The sequence below is a fragment of the Chelonia mydas genome, chromosome 7 (assembly GCF_015237465.2).
Source record: "Chelonia mydas isolate rCheMyd1 chromosome 7, rCheMyd1.pri.v2, whole genome shotgun sequence".
Lineage (NCBI taxonomy): Eukaryota > Metazoa > Chordata > Testudines > Cheloniidae > Chelonia > Chelonia mydas.
This window is the reverse complement of record NC_057853.1, coordinates 99,840,260-99,859,365: the sequence shown is the minus strand read 5'-3', so window position 1 is coordinate 99,859,365 and position 19,106 is coordinate 99,840,260. Positions and strand designations below refer to the sequence as shown.

Sequence of the window (19,106 nt, the reverse complement as noted above, 5' to 3'; positions counted from 1 at the left end):
TCCAGGTGTATTTACCTGTGTTTCTCCCTAAACTGCATTCATCCCCTAAGGAAGAGCGCTTCCATACTTTGGATGTCAGGCAATGTCTAGCTTTTCATCTGGATAGGACTGAAGCATTTAGTTTTTCGCTGTGCCTGTTTGTGTCATATGCAGATGACATGAAGGGGCAAGCGGTTTCTGCACAGGCCATCTCTAGATGGATAATATTCTTTATCAAGACTGCATATGAGACAGCTTCGGCTATGTCTCCTGAGCAAATATGAACTCATTAGACGAAAGCACAAGCAACGTCGATAGCATTCCCCAGTGACATTTGCAGGGCAGTCATGTGGCCGTCCATACATACATTTATGGACCATTATGCTAATTCTGCATCTTCCAGAGAGGACACAGGCTTGGGAAATCTTTATTTCAACAGACTCCTAGCTCCACCCCCTCAGATGGGGTAACCTAAGTGGAATACACATCTGCATCTCCTCAAAGAAGAAGAAACTGCTATTTACTGTAACTGTGATTCTTTGAGATGTGATGCAGATGAGTATTCCATGACCCACCCTCTGTCCCCTCTGCACTGGAGTCTCCTCTCATAGGCTTTCGGTGCAAAGGAACTGAGGGGGGGGTCAGGGCAGCACCACCTCATATAGCCAGGGAATGGGCCACAGCCACAAGGCAGAAGCGCTGCCCCTCCATGGGTACTGCTAGCAAAAGTCTGACTGCGGTGCACTGGGCACACACACACACCTAAGTGGAATATATATCTGCATCACATTTTGAAGAACCACAGTTACAGCAAGTAACCATTTCTATATAAAGCTATATTAAAATCACAATTCTGTTTGAACATTTTTACCTACTATTGTTACAAGTACCCTGTGAAATTCCTTTAACTGAAATTAGAAAAAAATAGAAAAAAAGTTTATAATCTGTTTACTTTGTGCATTTGATGACACTTTGGCCCCAAAGTCCTTTGCTAAATCATGACCTTATTACATAATCAGTTTCACTGCTTCCCACCATATAGTTAGATAAGTCCTGGTCCTAGAACTCAGACCAGGCACAAAGGTGCACTGAGGACCATTCGTGTGACTCTGACACTTGTGTCAGGATGAAGCTAGCACCGTGTCACTTACTGCAGCATGGCCTTTTGGAAATGCTAGGGCTTGCTCTGGGCAGGAGAGCAGAGCTGGATCCAGAGCGCTGACGAAAAGTATCACCATTCCTTGGAACGGAGCACACAACCTGCTCCCCTTTTCTGCCTGTGGCATGAGGAGATTGTGGGGGCTCTGGCAGTCACTATCAAACAGCAATGCCAGCCAAACAGCCCATCAGTGGCTAGCCTCAGGGCCCCGCTGAACAGCTGATCTGTGGCCAGCCCCAGGGCCACAGAACCACTGTGGCTGGTGGGAGCTTGAGCCTCTCCCTTGCCCCCCACATACACCCTATTTTTTTCCATGGGTGCTTGAGCCCTGGAGCACCCACAGAGTCAGCACCTATGCAGGATTGGTCCTTCAGTTTCCCTTTTTGAGTATGTGGGTCCATTTAAAAAAAACAGGAAAATGATCCACAAATATTGGTAGGGAGATTCAAGGGCTGCCTTTGCACATGAAACTATTTTCAACTAAATTTTTGAAAGATGACCATTTCCCTTTAAATTATATATAGCTAGCTTTGCCTGTTTGTACTTTGCTAATTGAGCCTCTCATGGACACCAGCAAGTCCAAAGGAACCAAAGGATGCTGTAGAATAAAGGTGATAATTGATTAACTCTGATATTGCAATGGTCTAGGATTCTTGGCATGGCCTAGATAAATACCTACTGTAACTCACAGGTGTGATTTATTAAGTCAAAATGGCCAAAAAATTTGATCAACAGTAATGACTGAACCTGGTGATGTTCTAAAACAAAAAGCTCTCAACTATGCTGGTAGCTGTTTTGAGTGCTTCACACTGACTCAAACATTCTAGGCTTCAGAGTGATAATCTTTAGGAGTGCTGAATCAAAAACAGCAGAGTTTAATTAATTGTCAACATAACACATTTATACTTGTTCAAACCAACAGAAGAAAAGGGACCTGTGCTCCTAAATCGTAAGTCATTTAGGTGCACAGGTGCCACTGCAGCTTAATAAAGTTTGTGCTCCTTAAGCCCTTTTGAAAATTCCACCCTCAGCACCTATCGGAATCCCTCCAGGGTTAGAGGAATGGAGGAGCAGAACTGCAGAGCCTACTCCAGCCAAATGGATAACAGATACCTTTTGGGGCAGTAGTGGATTCTCCTGTTCTCCTCCCTCCCCTAGATCATTTATGACCTGCCATCTCCATCCCCTTACACAACACACAGGGACCCCAGATAAGCTCTACTCAGTACACGACGTGCACCCTATGGATAGTTTCCTCAAGATGTGGTTCATACATACTACATTGTATCACACTGATGAACCTCTGAAGGAGAGTGAAATTGATATGGCTGGTGGGGAAGGCTAGAGACCCGCATTTTATATCTCTGAACAATGGTACAGGTGTAAGTAAGTTAAAAATATAGTCTTAGCTGAACTTCTGGATTTAACTTCACAAACCACTTGAAAGCCATTTTCTTTAAACATAAAATATATATCATTTAAAGAGTACTCTCGGAAGAGCTGGGATTAAGAAGCTTTCCACAATGAAAATAATATTTCAGCTGCGTGGAGCTCTCAAGACCACCCCTCTTATCCTTGGTATATTTCCAAAATGGGGCGTGCCACTAACAGAAGTGGGTATAGGTTTTAAAAATACTAAATTTTCCTCTCATTCAACTGACTGCTTTACTACATGTTTTGACAGAATGGTCAAGTCTTCTGAAATTTATTCAACATTTACTGTTCTGAGTTTTGAATCTCTGGGTTTAAAAATATGGCTGTGTCAATTTGCATGGTATTTTGTCACTAATACAGACAGAGGTCACTTGTCACACATACCTTAAATAATACACCACATTAAACCAAAAACATACTGTTATACCAATAAATTAAAAACCAGCAGGATCTATTAAAGGGAAAAAGGCAAAATACCACATTTATTGTGAATACAGAAAGAATCATAGTAAGCAGTTAGTTACAGCTATAACATTCCATTCAATCTCATCTTTATTCACACATTCATTCATACACACACACACACAGGTTCTGCAAGGTTGTTATCATAGTTACCAGCCTTAGAGTTGCTCATGCCAAGCCACTGGCCAGGTGGCCTGGACATGAGAAGGGAGCAGGGCCTTGTCAGATGCTCATCTGATGCTCCTGGAAGTTGGTTTGCAGAATCAGACCCCAAAGTTCTCACTTTTTAGAGTTTACTTTTATAGGAATTTCTTCCTATGCCAGTCTATGGGAATTGCTTCACCATGCTGTTGCTGAATCAATCAGCAGATAGCACATTCCTGACGGCTCCGTGCTGCTAGATGTTATCTTGTTCTTTGGTTCTCCCATTCTTGAGGCTGTTGGGTGGATTCCAGTCTGCCCTCCGGGGGTCCTCTGGTTATTTCCACTTGACGCCTTCTTCAGCCGATGGACACTGGATTCTTAGGCTGGCACCTCCCTGATCAGTTATTATCCACACCAAGCATCCATCCACATACATCCTCTATCTCTATTTTAATCACAATTGTTAATACAACAAAAGGGCGGGGAGTCTCCGAGTGCTGTTTCTGTTGTTAGAGTATTGCTTTGAGTCTCTCTGTGAATTGCTTTGAGAACAGACTCTGTCTTAGAATGTACTAACACAATTAGCAGCTTGCAAGTTTCACACACAGAGGGAGAGAAACAGTACCAAAAACCAAGAGACCTCTTAATTAGTAATACCCTGGAATTTAAACTATGGGGAATCAAACTCATTTGTGATTTTAATACAGAACTTCTTTACTATGATCTGACAATACAAGGTAAAACCTACACTTAAAAATCATGTAGAACATGCACAAAAATCAGTCCTGCAAATTCACGCACAGAAACAATTTTATATATATAAAAAAGCTTACTAGAATGTGAACTTGCTAAACTATATAAACCATTGGAAAAAAATATGGGCCCCAATCTGCATATATGCACCTGCATGGACCCCCATTTATTTCCTGGTTTATCCCAAGCAGGTCTCTTTTAGCAGTAAAATGTCAATGCCATATCATCATTTAGCAGAAGGGTAGCTGCGTTAGTCTGGATCTGTAAATATAGATCATGCTCCAATCCATCTGTTAGTCTATAAAGTGCCACAGGACTCTTTTCAGAGTAGCAGCCATGTTAGTCTGTATTCGCAAAAAGAAAAGGAGTACTTGTGGCATCTTATAGACTAACAAATTTATTTGAGCATAAGCTTTCATGTGCTACAGCAAAGTGAGCTGTGGCTCACGAAAGCTTATGCTCAAATAAATTTGTTAGTCTCTAAGGTGTCACAGGTCCTGCTTTGAGCAGGGGGTTGGACTAGAAGACCGCCTGAGGTCCCTTCCAACCCTGATATTCCACGATTCTAAGTGCTCCTTTTCTTTTTACAAGACTCTTTGCCGCTTTTATAATATTTGTTACACCCCACTTTCTCAGGGCTGAGTCAAACAGACTAGGTCAGGCTTGGTCACCCTGGCAGAACAGGTGGTTACCTAGGGCAGAGTAAAGGCCAGTCCTTTCCAGCACCAGCGAGGGGTAAACCAGTTGAGTGTCACATGCTCCACTTCACCAGGTCAGAGACAACCCCGGCCCCGGGGGCCATGGTCTGAAGGTCTCTCAGCCCTAGGAAAGGGATGCGGTGCACATATACTAGAGTCTCCCACGGCGGCCAGCAGCAGGAGCTACTCGCAAAGTCCTGCGCTCTCAGTCAGACGAAAAGGAGTGAACTTCAGCAGGGCGCGTGAGGTCCAGGAGCAGGAGCTGGGCGAAGGCTAAGGCAGGACAGGCTGGAGGGAGCGGGCTGCTGGGGAGTGGCGGTGAAGAGGCGAGGAGACGGGGGGAATAAAACAATGCAGCGAGGCAGAGACGGGGTCTGGGGTGCGGGAAGTTAACAGCGATGGGAGGCGGAGGGCTCCGGGGCGCGTGCGGGACAGCGGGAGGCTCCCTCTGGTGAAGGTCTGGCGGGAGCAGCGCTCAGGTTTTGCGGAAAAGATGCAGACGTACGAAAGCACTTCCCGGGCAGCGTTTGAAAGGGTCCGAGGAGGGGCGGCGATGACGCGCGCGCGCGCTAAGCTGCCGCCATTCCATGCCTGTTTCCTACGGTCCTCCGCCCCCCCCCTTGTCTGCTGCCAGTTTGAAACTTAAACAGCCCCAGCGCTTCCCATTGGGCCCCCTTGGCGATCACGTGATTTTGCTTCTACCACTCAGACCGTTTCGCGCGCCTTTTCGAATTGGAGTTTTCATCGACAGGTCCTGTATCCTTCCTCCTCACTCGCGCAGGAGGGAGGGAAATAAAATAGTCCTGGAAGGATGTCTGTCCCAGCGGTCGAAATTTCTGCAGCTCCACAAGGGTGATTTCTGTCAGCAGGTGAGTGAAGGAAGCAGGCAAGTATTGTGGGGGCTACTGGGGTTTGTTTTATGTGGTGATTGGTGAAGGGTTACGGAGGGCGGAGTGAGGCGGCCTCGGTACCGGCTCCGGCAGGCAGGAGTGCGGAGGGCGGACGAGTGACTCGCTGACTGGAGCTAAGAGTCTACGCGCGAGGGCGCGCGCGCGGAGACGCTCAGGCAGCGCGGTGAAGGGAGCGGGCTCGGGGGGCTGAATGTGGCCCGGCTGGCGAGATCTGGATGAACGGACCGTGAGGGGCAATCGGGCAGGTAGGGGCCGTTCTCTTTCGCACCCCGCGTTTGAAGGGGTGCTGTGAGTGTGGTGCTCGCCGTGGTAGGTCGTTGCGGGGGGGTATCCCACCCCGTCTCTGTGTAGTGTCGGGAGCCGGGGTGTTTCGGAGGAGGACCGGGGTGTGAGGAAGCGGAACGAAAGAGTTGTTTCTTGGTTGAGGCTGGGAATGGTAGAGGGAGCCCTAGGGGAAACGTGGCGGGGGGGGGGCCGAGGTTGAACTGTGTTGATTTTGGGGAGGGGGACTAGGAAGGTGGGGGGGGGGCGAGGTTGGGCTGTGTTGGTTTTGGGGAAGGGGGGGACTAGATGCTGGGGGGGTAGGTTCCCAGTGGCAAGCAGCATGGATGAGTTGTGGAGTTTTCAGGGGAGAGGGTCCAGCTGCTTAAATAGCTCGGGGCATGTGTGTATTGTAGCTTTTTGGTAGGTGGCTCAGGTCATGATTATTATTGTAACTGTCAGAGTCTCCTCACCTTGACATTGACAGTCTCATTTCAAGCAGAGCCTATGCTGATTTGTCATTTTCTCTAGAGGTTCTCCTCCAACTGGTTCTATCAATGTCTCGGTGTGGTTGACATATAATCCCTCCTCTGTGTGTCTTGTTTTTGTTTTTAACTACTGTACATAGGCGCATCAGGCTGTCCCCTAAAATCCTCTGAGAGTATTTCTTTGCAAATGATGAATTAGTTTAGAAACCTGTACAGATAGTGTGGCATTTTATTTTATGCTTGCATTTGGTCTGAATCCTCAAGTTGGGGGACAATTAGGATAAGAAGTGTTTAAGAAATCTCATTTAAATTCATACAGCACAAAAATGAAGATTCTGTTAAAGAGACACTATCAAATTTGGCACGATATTTGGAAATTTTAAAATCAATCTTAGATAAAATCTAAGATCAATAGGAATTCATGTTTACAAAAAAATAGGAAAGATGAGTACTTTTAACCGAGTCCATTCCTTGTTTTCAATTCTAATACTGCAGTTTTGTGCTGGTGCATGAATCTAAAATTGAAATGGATCAAAACCAACTAAAACTACCTATTCTGTTGTCCTTGTGAGGAGGGATATATGAAAAAGTGTGAAAAGTAAATGGTCTTATACATTTCTTTCAGTTTAAATAATGTAAGGTGGTTTTTGCAACATAGGGATGCCTGATTTTTTTTTTTAATTAATGCATTTATCCTTTAAGTAGTATGCCACAATAATGTGAAATTAAAAAAAAAACTGCTTTGAAGAGGGTTTTCTGCTCCCATCTTTTCAGCATCAGAGAAACTGGCCCTATATAGGGAACAGTGAAAGTAAACTCAGTAAATAGAAAATGTGGTTTTCAAGTTATCCCTTAATTATATGTTTACCTGCAAATTTTAACCTGAATGTCCTGCAAATTTTAATGCTCAAAATTGTCTTACAACTAATCTCAAATTAGGCAGTCATTCTTTTCCAAATGATTGAGATTTGGAAGGCCTGTTTTTGTAATATACACAACTTTACACGGGCACAGTCGATTTAAAAAGTCATGCATTTATTTGAAAATTTGTTCACTATTGTAACATCTTACATTTATATAACTGAGAGAAATGGAAGAAAAGTTTGCATTTGTTTTTTTCTTTTCTGTGCATATGACAGCATTTTGTGATACATGTGCATTCAAATTATTTCCTTTTTTGTATAGTCATTTCCCCCTGTTTGAATGAGACTCACACAGCCTTAGAGAGGGGGAAACATTTCGGCACATAGGAAAGCTAATAATCATAAAAACATTAAGAATAGTTAGGAGCAGATTTTGTATCTGAAAGAACTTTCAAGTCACATTCATTTATATCAATATAGTTTATATTGCCCCCTTTTAAAGCATTCAGTTATGGAAACGTTGTGATACTTAGACACCAAAAATATGTAAACATAGAAGAGTAATTTTTTACAACAACCTGATACAGTTACTCATGGGGGAATTCTGCACCAAAAAAATTTAAAAGTATGCGCCAAAAAAAAATATGCGCACAATATTTTAAAATTCTGCACGTTTTGTCAAAAATAACAATGTAACAATACCAGTTTCAATTATTTTGGTAATTTATTTCAAAATAACTGTTAGCAACTATGTCTGTAACAATATAGACAACAAAAAAGATTCAGGAAATGTGTTTTGACAAATAGATTTCTTATTAGGCATATTAATACACAACTCTGAGTAATAATTCATGTAAACTACCATGCAGAAATGTATTTCCCACACCCCTCAGAAGCAGTGCAAAGGTCTGGGAGAGTCAGGTGTAAAAGAGGAGCTGAGGGAGAGGGAAGTAATTGCTGGGAAAGAGCCTGGGTGTGAACTTGGAGGATTGTTGGGTTTGGGTGGGAAAAGTATGGAACAGGGTTTTTTGTGGGTGTGGGGAGGGATTGTTAGGGAGCTTCCCCCATGCAGACCCTGTCTGACACCCAGCCTGTCTCATTCAGTCAGGCACATGTGTCCCTGTACTGCTCTATCTCCATGTATCCTTGCACCTCCTCATCCCCCCATCTCCATGTATCCCTGCATCCCTCCTCTCCCGATCCCTATGTGGCCCTGCACTCCCACTCCCATTCAGGTCCTGCCCCAGTCTGTCCCCCTCTCTAGCTCTTCTGAACCCCAGTCTGTGACCCCCCGCGCCCCAAGCAACCCAATAATACCTGCCTCCCAGCCTGGCCCCACGGGCAGGACGCTGTGAGGCAGGCACCCTCTTTCTTTTCCCTATCCGCAACTAGGGCTGCTCCCTGCTGGGAGTGGCTGCTTTCTGTTCTGGCACCACAGCGGCCCCTTGTGAGTGAAAGGAGTATCTGCAGCACCTTTCCATCAGAATGTGTTTTCTGTTGGGGGAAACATAATTCTGCATGGCCCATGAATTCTGCGCGTGTGCCTTTCTATGAACATATGCCGACTTTCACCTCCTGTTATTAGGTATCATTTAACAGTTCCCAGGAACCCTTGTGAGTGAAAAAACGTTGGGATCCTTCTTCATGTAAATTGTAGAGAATTTGTCTTTTGAACATAATTTATATAACCAAGGTACCTATGTTCATAGATATGTAGAGCTTAATTTGGGGTAGTAAATTTGACATTCCGTTACAGGTAAGACTTCCAGTTTCAAAGATGCCGCTCTTTGGGAAAATTGTTGTTATTAAACGGAATGGGACCGATGGAATCCATTTTCCACTCACTGCAAGTTCTTGTTTATTTGGAAGGTAAGAATTGGTAATGTTAGAAATTATTTATATACATCAAGAGAACATGTTATTAACATTTTCTTAGTGTTATATTTTTCTTTATTTTACAAGCTTTGCTGTTTAATACAAATAAATGTTTGAATATTTGCAAGTGGTGGGGAATGTTTAATGGAGGAAAAAAAGCTCAAGCTAGTTCCCAGGATAAACCGTTGAATTTCCACCCTCTGACTGCACGACATAGCTGCTTGTCTCAGCTTCACTCTGTAGTAAGGGGGAATCTAGAGGATGCAGGGAGCTTGTGGGGAAGAAAAGTCCCAACTGGATTCACGCTTGGCCAGCTGGGGGCAGAGGCCTAATAAGAGGGAGGAGGTCACTAAAGGAAAGAACCAAGGCTGAGCTGGGACTAGAGGTAAAAGTCAGAAGAGGTCTTTTGCTGCCATTGGGGTTACAGACTGAGTCAGTACATTGTGGTACAGTGTACCAGCCCGTCTCTTGAACTCCTGTTTTGCTCTTTTGAATCTATGCTTTCATTTAAAAAAATAAACAGAAATGAAGAGTAACTCTATAATTGTTATGGTTTCAAAAGAAAACGTAAAAAGTGCCAGAGTGAAACTAATGAAGAGATATCTGTATGAGTCTGCAGAGAACATGAAATAGCTCTGAGAGGTGTGTACTGCATCATTTCTGTTAAGTGTGTTACATACTCAGTGATAACAATTAAATGTCAGCATTAACTATTTCATTCCTCATGTAAGAAAGGAGAGGGAAAATTGTAGATTTATGCAATTTGCTGAGATCGACAGTCTGATTTTTGGTGCTCCAAGTGACTTTAGGGATATTTCTTTTACTGCCAATCAAAAAAAAGAATCAAGCCCAAGGAGTCTAACCAGAACCCATGGGCAGATGCAAGCCTTGCCAAAAAGGAGCCAAGCTCAAGGAGCTCTGAGAACATAGATGATCATATTTTGAACATCTGTAAAATATACTTTGAGTGGCATCTTATTTGGACTACTCTCTTGTGTGGAAATGGTATTCTACTGAATAGCTGGCAAGCTGCTCAGGCAGGAAGGGGCAGGTTGAGAAGTCAGCATGCTGATGTGTGATGTTTGTTACTAAGCGTGAACAGAAGTTGAGCTGACCTTAGAACTAATAACACAAATTTTCTTAAAAGTTGATAAATTGTTTTATACAGTATATGAATTGTTTGAATGTTACTCAAAGAAAAAGTGAAACAAACATAGGTTTGTGTATTTGAATATTAGAGCACCAAACAAATATTACAATTTGAGTTTTGAATATAACACTTTTTATTTTATACTGGAAGGGGAAATTGATATAGTAGACAGGGTACAGCTAACTGGATCCTGTTCTCTGAAACCCTCCCCCCTTCATGGCCCTGATCATCTACACTGCAATTTTATAGCCCCAAAAGCCTGTGTCAGCTGACTCAGGCCAGCTGCTGCTGGGCAGTGGGATCTTTTATTGCAGTATAAACATACACTAAATGCCATGGCTGGGAGCCTTATATAAGACCCCAGTCCTGCAGTCAAATCCACTATAGGACTCCTCTGTTAACGTGGACCCCATTGGTTTCAGTGGGGCTGTTCATGTGTCTGCACTGATCCAATTCTAAGATGAGGGCCTGCAATTTTAAAGTTCCCTAATATTTAGTTTCTACCAAATATACATAGGTAAATCTGTCATGACTCCAAACTCAATCTGGGATCTGAAAGTTAAGTTGTGTTCTTTCTGTTGCACATATTAGCAGCAAGAAAGATTTTGTAGGCCTAAGTTTGCCTCTGACTTCAAATTTGGCTATGCAACTGGAATTTAGTAAATAATTCTGATGATATGAGCCAGAATAGATAAATGCATTTCTTACTTGCAATCCTTAGATTTCATGTTTCTTTCTCTGCTTCCTCTATTTTTTTCTGTCCTTTTAAATTTCAGGACTGGTTCTTTGACTGCTTTAGACGTTAGCACCAAAACCAAACACAATACCTTAAAAGTACCTAAGCAGTTTTGCCAGTGCTTTCTTTTCTCTTGTTATTGCAGCCAGGAATTAAGTACTAATGATGTGAATCCTGTAATCTGAAAGGAATACTCTGATAATGTAGGGATATGCGTGAATAAATACATAACAGAATATCATTCACTAAAGCTGTTAAGTTAGAGTAAATATCTGATTGAAAAGCAACATTTGTGGGAGAGAGAAATCTTCTGTGACTTAGTTATTTTGTCTTTGATTTTTGCGAAACTTTCCACTGTTGCTAGCAATAGCGGCGCTGCAACAGTGCTTGTGCAGTAGTGAAAGATTTTTCAAAATTGTCTTTGTACGTGCAGCTGGTGGACATATCCAGCTAGTTCTTAGTTTAAGAAGCTGTACATTTTAATAGTGTATATTTAGTTTAAAATTTGCTTTAGGTTTTCTCAGTGCTTGTGCTGACTTTAAATATTTTTATATTGCATTTTCAAACAGCATCATAACATTTTTGCAGATATTAAATGATCACGTACTCAGAAGCAAATTCTCTAAAATAAAGTTTTTCTCTTCTCTTAATTACTTGCTTAAAACTAAAGTTGTGCTTTTCAACCAAAGGAAAACAGAGTGCGATATCCGCATACAGCTGCCTCAAGTCTCAAAAGAACATTGTAAAATTGAAGTCAATGAGAACAAGGAGGTAAGTTTTGTTTTTAATTGTATTATATTCCATCACTGCATTTCTTCAGGTTACTGAACTAGCTATTTTTGTTTCATTTGTAGGCAATCTTGATTAATTTAAGTACTGTAAATCCAACGCAATTGAATGGTAACAGTTTTCAGCAACCTGCACATCTGAAGCATGGAGATGTGTTCACTATTGTTGATCGTTCTTTCAGGTCAGTAGCAATGAAGGAGGCAAGCAACTATGACACTGATTCTGCATTGAAATCTGAAAAAAGCACACTCTTACATCTCCAGGGAGCTCCACTGATTTCAGTGGTGCTCCCAAAGGACATAGGGGTCCACCTACCCACATCTCATTGTGGGATCAGAGACAAAGAGGTTTAATCTGAGGATGACACATTTTCTTCTTACTCCCTAAAATAAATTTTAATCTAATTTCATGCTTCATATTTCCTTAAAGAGTTTCTGCATAGTATGATCAGAAAGCTGAGCTGTTAAAGCATTATGTCACCTTTAAACTATTTACCAATAAGCTATTCATGACAGTATTGTCTTGATATCCTGGTGTGACTTTCTCCTAAGGTTAGATGTGTTGTATTAATTCAGATGGAATATTTGGGCAAAAGGGTAAAAGGTGTTGTTGTAATGCAGTCACTGTCCAACATTAAACAGTGTTAAACAAGGTTTGGAGTTAGGTATATAGAGACCACAGCCTGCTTAGTACCATGGCAAACACACCATTAAAAATCGTTTTAACCTTTTATTAAGATAAAGAAATGAAGGGGAAAAAAGTTGAAACACTTTGAAATGTAGACTACTAAGTAAGGCTTTCATTTTAAAAACATCCCTTTTTCCCTTTAGCTGGAGAGAAATTTTAGCAGGAAAATCCACCTTGTTTGACATCTCTCAGACTTAAATTGTAATAATTGTCTTTTGAGGGGGAAAAAAGAAGTTAGCTGAGAGCTGTTGCTGCTGCTGTTAAAGTCTAATTGTGTTCCATCTCAGGGGATGGTTGGGATTTGATGAGCTGGCAGAGGTGGTGATATCATCTGGTTCCCTCTCTCTGGCCTGGTCTGATCAGGACATCTCTCAGGATCAGAATGATGAAGGCTTAGGGTCGCAGGAGATGGCGGGGTGACAACCATGATACGAAGCTTGCTCCACTAGCCAATTTTTTCTCCAAAATTTCTTTCTTTAAGGACCCCAAAAAGGTAGCGGTGGGTCGAATAGCTCTTCCTGCATTATTTTGTCCAACAATTAGGCCTAGTTTCTGATGTACCAATTTTGGTTCACATTTCTCATGTTTACCAAGCTTGATCTTAACACAGTCCTTGAGTTATATCAGTAGGCCTTTTTGTTTGGATTAATTCAGTCTGTCTCCTTTTTATGCCTTTTCCCATAAACAATTGTGCTTATAGGTTATTGTGATATCTTATGAACTTTCACATACTTTTTACAGTTGAGCTCACAATTAGGGTAGATTTGTAGGCTCAATTATTACAACAGACTTTTGGAGAAAAATTCACAACTATGCCTCGGTGCAATTTATAACCAGTTAAATAATGGTATTATTGCTGGAAGGGGACAATTACTACAGAGTTTATGTAAGGGTTTATGTAAGTTTTACAGTTAGCCATCATAAATGTAACATAAGCAAAGAGGTTGTTTTCTTCTATTAAATTTTTTGCAGGTTTGAATATCTGCCTCAATCAACGCCAAGAAAGAGACTTTCTAGAACTCCAAAAAATGAAACCCTACAGGTAATTTTAAGGCCACTGACTACCTTTGCTGAACATATGCATGGTGTCATCTGTCATGTCATATTAGTATTGGTTCAGTGATTTATCTTCCCCTTCCTATTAGCTTGGCATCACACACTAATCCAGTGATTGAAGCTGTGAAGAAACTCTTGAGAAATATTGTTTTCTTACTATTTACTAATTCATATCGGCTTATGTCAGTTTTCAGTAATGTAAATATTTAACTATAATATTCTAAACTGTTATCAGCAGAACTAAGGATTATTTTTTAAAAACAGTTTGGCTGTTTTAAGAGAGGATGGGTACAGGGGTATTGAGACATTTGACATCCTTGTACCTTAATTTTTACATTTTAAAGAATTACAGGAGTAAATCATAGCTGTACGTCCCTGCGTCAAAGTATTTCTAGTGTCCTGCTTCCAATATAATCTTATTCTGAATAGCACTAATGAGTAATGCAGTGTTGTTAATGACGTGTCTCTTCATCTTCCTGGCCAATGACAATCTAAAGGAGTTAAGTTAGCAAAACTGGGAAGCTTGTCCTCAAGACTGTGAGCAGCCTCTTTTAGAAAATAATCTGTGATTGTTATTCCATGTGCCCATTACATTAAAGTAATGTTGAAGTCTCTCTAAAGATTGATCAAAGCATAAAATTTTAAATTTTATCTTCATGACTAGCAGGTTTTGTTAACCTTTTCTTTTACAGTCTTTTGCCCATATTATCAATATACTTGTTGAAATGAGTATCTTGTAGGAGTATTGTTAATCAGCAGATTGTCATGAACATTGAACACTTATGTAGGCTGCAATTCTTATATTTAAACTAGTAGCTGAAAGCCCATATTGTCTTATGGGTGAGGTACTGGGCCAAGTAATCCATCATCTGTGCAGTGTCCTGCATACAACTAATGAAATAGTTGCATGCAAATTAGCTGCGGAATAAGGGTGGTGATTGTTACCTCTGATATCACAATGATCTAGGACTTTAGCATGGGATAAGTAGATGCCCACTGTAGCTGAAAGCTTGTGCTGTTGCACAGATGTAATTCATGAAGTCAAAATTACTGAGAACTTAAACTGGATTGTAACACACCACAAATGTGATGATTGAACCTGATATTCTAAACAAAGAACTCTCAGTCATGCTTGTAGTTGTTTCCAGTGCTTCACGTTGGCTCAACAGACATTCCAGGCTTTACAGTGACAATCCTGGCCTCTTATTATATTGATGAGCAGGCTGTCCTGAAGTCTAATAAGCATATCATCTCAGTTTTGTTCAATTATCAGAATTTAGCTGTAATGCATGCTCAGGCTACAGATTCTTTTGGAATTAATGACTATTCCAAAAATAAGAAACTATAAAACTGTCTTCAAGAGCCTCAGATGTCTTACTCAAGTAGTAACCTGTGTGACCAACTTCAAATACTGTACAATTTCATATAATGCATGGATTTAAATTTTTGTAAGCCTGGTGCTCAATTAAAATTTGTCTTGGTTATGAAGAGGGGCCAAATTCTGTAATCTTCTGAAAATGTGGAGTAGAAAACTGTATTTGTGATAAAATATGTTGCTTTATCGTAACACTGTACAAATTTACAGGTTCTTCATGTTCAGCAGGTGGCAGAAGTGGACTTACAGAGCCCAAGATCTAAAAGTCCTCAGACCTCTGGTTGGTAGTTGTTTCATGTAGTTTGCTTTTTCAATATTATATAGTCACATTTTATTCTTAGCATGCTTGCAAAAAGAAGATGGGAAAATGTCAAAAGATTCATTTTACAAGTCAACCTGTTACTTCAGTTGAACTTTATTTTAATAGGTTTCACAGTAGCAGCTGTGTTAGTCTGTATTCGCAAAAAGAAAAGGAGTACTTGTGGCACCTTAGAGGCTAATAAATTTATTTGAGCATAAGTGCATCCGATGAAGTGAGCTGTAGCTCACGAAAGCTTATGCTCAAATAAATTTGTTAGTCTCTATGGTGCCACAAGTACTCCTTTCCTTTTTATTTTAATGTTACCTAATAGATAATTAGATTTTGCAGACCAAATTCTACCTTTTAGAGGCATTAAATAAGTATAATTGAGGACAAAAATTAACCATTGCAATTAAAATTTCACTAATTCAGTTGATGTCTGAGGTACAAAAGAATCATTACTCTCCACAGCAAATGTTATATCTCCTCTTGAGTGCTAATAGGAAGAGAACATTTTAAAAAAAAAAGAAGAAGAAGAAGATGGATTATAAAGTTCCAGCTTTTGGATGCACCCAGGAAACAGATCCATCGATTCCAAAAATGCCATTTATAGTTGCTTTTTGGAGTAGAACTGTACATTTTAGCCTACAAGTCTGTGTGTACTCTAGGCTTTTTCTTAAATTCTCTGCCACAAGTGCAGCTCCACTAGTATAGTGCAAATGCAGAGGTACTGTGGACTTTCTACACTAGTATTTAACCCTGAGCAAGTCTAGAGAATACAGTGATTCAAAATCTATGCTAGCATTGCTACCTTTTCTTACCAGCAATAGATGGAGAAATTGAGGCTTTGTCTATACTAGGACCAGTTGACTGATGTACTTGGTCAGTGGGAAGTCTCCATTCATCCACATAGATTTGCTACAATGGGTTTTTCAGTGAGGATCAATCAATGCAAGTTATCCCAGTATCAAGTCTCAACTGGTGTTAGCACAATAGATTAAGTACCTATTGTGGACACATCCCGCTATCATGGTAACACTGTCACCACAAAAGGTCTTCCCACTTCTGACCCATAATACAATAATCTCTCCTGAAGCGTCCTGTCTCTTCATACCACCACCTGTTTTCATAGTCCACAGTCTAGGGATCACCTTGCCCACAATAATTCTATACTACATTCTGCATGGAGCTCAGTTTGAGCTATTTTCATTGCAAAATGTGCTTTTTTCTCCCCACAAAAAAAGATTTTATAGAGAAGCGGTTATATACTTCAGCATGGTCCTTTGAGAGATCCTGGACCATCTTTTTTCTGTGGGATGAGGAACTTGTCCAATCACAGCAGGGAAGTCCAGCATTTGTCAGCAGCCATCCAAGCTGGCCTCAAGCAATGCTGAGACAAGGGGAAGGACCCCAGTGGCAGTTGCCACAATCATGCATCACGGAATCAATGTAGATGCCAGGCAAAACTGGTTAATTTACCATGGTAGTTCTGTATCAGTTTAAACAAACTTATTTGGAGTTTTAACAATCAGATTCATCCAACTGATTTGAAATTAGCATCCATTCACCTATCTAATGTATACAAAACCCTAAGAGGCCTGTGTGAACCATAGTGATGCAGTTATTGATTCTGCAGATAGACAATATTTCTGAGATATGCCCTACTGTTTCTCAATGTGGGGCTAATTCAAAGTCTAAATACAATTTAAATATCAACATAAACAATATAACTACTGATGAATGTATTAGAAAAATTCAAATAGGATTGTGAACAGAGCTTGACTAGTGGGCAAAACTTTAGTGCTGATATTTTATCTCAGCGTAACCCTGATTGGTGTTGCTGCCTCTTTATTCAAAAGTGCAAATCTTGTCGAAGGAAAAACCTGTTTTTCTACCCATTTAATAACAGTCCTCCAGTTTTAAAATATATATATGTGTAAGGTTCTTTTTACCCTTTATTACTATCTAGATAAAATCATAGAATGTGAAGGCCAAAATTTTGGTGAAAAGGACAAGAAAAGCACTGAGGAAGATATTTCCAGAGTTGTACCAGCCAAACAACATGCAACACCTAAAACAACATACAGAACAGCTAAATCTAACAGAAGAGAAAATGAGATGTCTCCTTTTAGCAAACTTTATGAATTGTTGAAAAATGAGATTGATGTGAAAACACGGAAAGATGGCAACGAAGAGATACCTATGCCACGACAAGCAGGTGATTTTTTTTTTTTTTTTTTTAAAGAGAGGATGGTGATATGTTGATGGCCACTGTAGGAGTTATTATTTATGCAGGATATTAGAACACTAATTTAACCATAGATTCCTTTATTAAATCCAAAGGCCAAATGGAATTTATACAATTGCTCTAAATGGGCCTACAAAGTCTAAATAATAAGCAATTTACTATATCCAAAGAGTAACAAAACATTCATAAGCATTTGATCAAACGGGCTAAATCCAGGGGTGCTGAGACTCATATTTGTCAGCTCCAACATTATCAGGCAGGTATTAGCAGAGTTTTACTTTTTTTATACTCTTTAACAAACAAGTCATGTCATTCCCAATTACAGACTTCAGCTAAACACCAATTTGAGACAGTTCGCCTTTATTTCCAATCTTAATCTTGATGAGATTTAAAACTTCCTTCCCCCTCTCCCCCCCCCCAGGTCTTTCCTCCGTATCTCTTCCCCTCCTTCTTGCTGACCAACGGTTTTTCCTCTGCATCATGGGCCCTAATTTTTGAGATAACACTGGTATGTGGGATAGAAGGTCCACGTTGGCTCTTTTGTTTAAAATGATCTGCAGAGGCCTTCTTTTTAGAAACATACCCTTTTTTCATTATTTATTCTTTTAACCAGACATCCTCCCTACTTCATTCCTTCTGGCATTATATAACTCATTACTTTCAAAGCCTCTCTTTTACTTGCTAGTTAGGGCCTTTCTTTACAATATATTTCTTTAACCAGATGTAAAATAACTTGTTATTTATTCTACAGAGACTAATGCCCAGCAAATTTCATTATTGATATTTCCATCTGGTCAAGAGACCCAAACTAAGGAAAAAGAGGCAATCGTTGGTGAAGATATTGAACAGTCTGAAGTTAAAGAACAAGAAATACACAGTGTGGAACTTAAACAGATTTCTACTGAAGGAAATAGTTCTAAGAAGACCAATGAAATAAGTTCTGCAAATTCAGGTGAACCACGGACTGGACAAGATCCATCATTAGGAGTTAAAGCAACAGAAATTTCAAATGAAATTCAAAAGAAAGATGTAGTGTGCAGTAGAGTTGATGGGAATGAATCATGTATTTTGGGGAAAAGTAATAAATATTCAAAGCAAAAGAGAAATAGTAAACAGCTTACACCAAGAAAATCCTTAAATGCAGAAGAAGTGCTAAAAGAAATTCATGATGAGACTTACTCTGTTAGCATAACTAAGGAGAGAGATTCTGAAACTGTTGAATTTTCTCCTGGGTATAGTAATTCCAAAAGCCCCAAAGGGAGTGTTAGACAGGGTAAAAAAATTTCAAATAAAAGTCCATCATCAGAATTATTAACTCCGGAAAGGTTAACATCGAAAGATGCATCTTCTGCTAGCGGTAAATATCACTCTGGAGCGCAAAGGGGAAGACGAATGAGCTCTGGAAAGATGGCTGAAGAAACGTTGGAGGGAGATTCATCTCAAGAACCTGACAAGAATGTAGATATTAAAGGTAGTGATGTTAAAGAAACGCTGACCACAGAGAACTACCAACAGAAATTAGAGGTGGAAGATGCTAATATTGTACTGGGTCCTCACAGGTTGTCATCAAAAAGAAGGTGCTCTGAAAGTGTTGCACTTCTGAGAGATGATGAAGTTGCATCAAAAATAAATATTTCTAGCCTACCTACTGAAGACAAAAAGTCAGGTAAATACTTTGTATGGTTAGGAGCTATATTTTAAATTTATTTGGGAGAGACTATCATGTTTTATGTAAGT

General features: G+C 40.3%; 1 protein-coding gene across 1 annotated transcript in view; it reads left to right on the top strand.

The window, feature by feature from the left end:
- The first annotated feature begins 5,358 nt into the window (after nucleotides 1-5,358).
- MKI67 (marker of proliferation Ki-67) overlaps nucleotides 5,359-19,106 on the top strand; it is a 37,988-nt gene continuing 24,240 nt past the window's right edge. Inside the window, exons 1-8 of the mRNA XM_043551993.1 lie at nucleotides 5,359-5,498; nucleotides 8,909-9,021; nucleotides 11,603-11,684; nucleotides 11,768-11,883; nucleotides 13,362-13,431; nucleotides 15,031-15,100; nucleotides 17,091-17,339; nucleotides 18,121-19,035. Of these exons, the coding sequence (XP_043407928.1) occupies nucleotides 8,930-9,021; nucleotides 11,603-11,684; nucleotides 11,768-11,883; nucleotides 13,362-13,431; nucleotides 15,031-15,100; nucleotides 17,091-17,339; nucleotides 18,121-19,035 (1,594 nt within the window). The 5' untranslated portion in view covers nucleotides 5,359-5,498; nucleotides 8,909-8,929. The remainder of the gene's footprint in view (nucleotides 5,499-8,908; nucleotides 9,022-11,602; nucleotides 11,685-11,767; nucleotides 11,884-13,361; nucleotides 13,432-15,030; nucleotides 15,101-17,090; nucleotides 17,340-18,120; nucleotides 19,036-19,106) is intronic.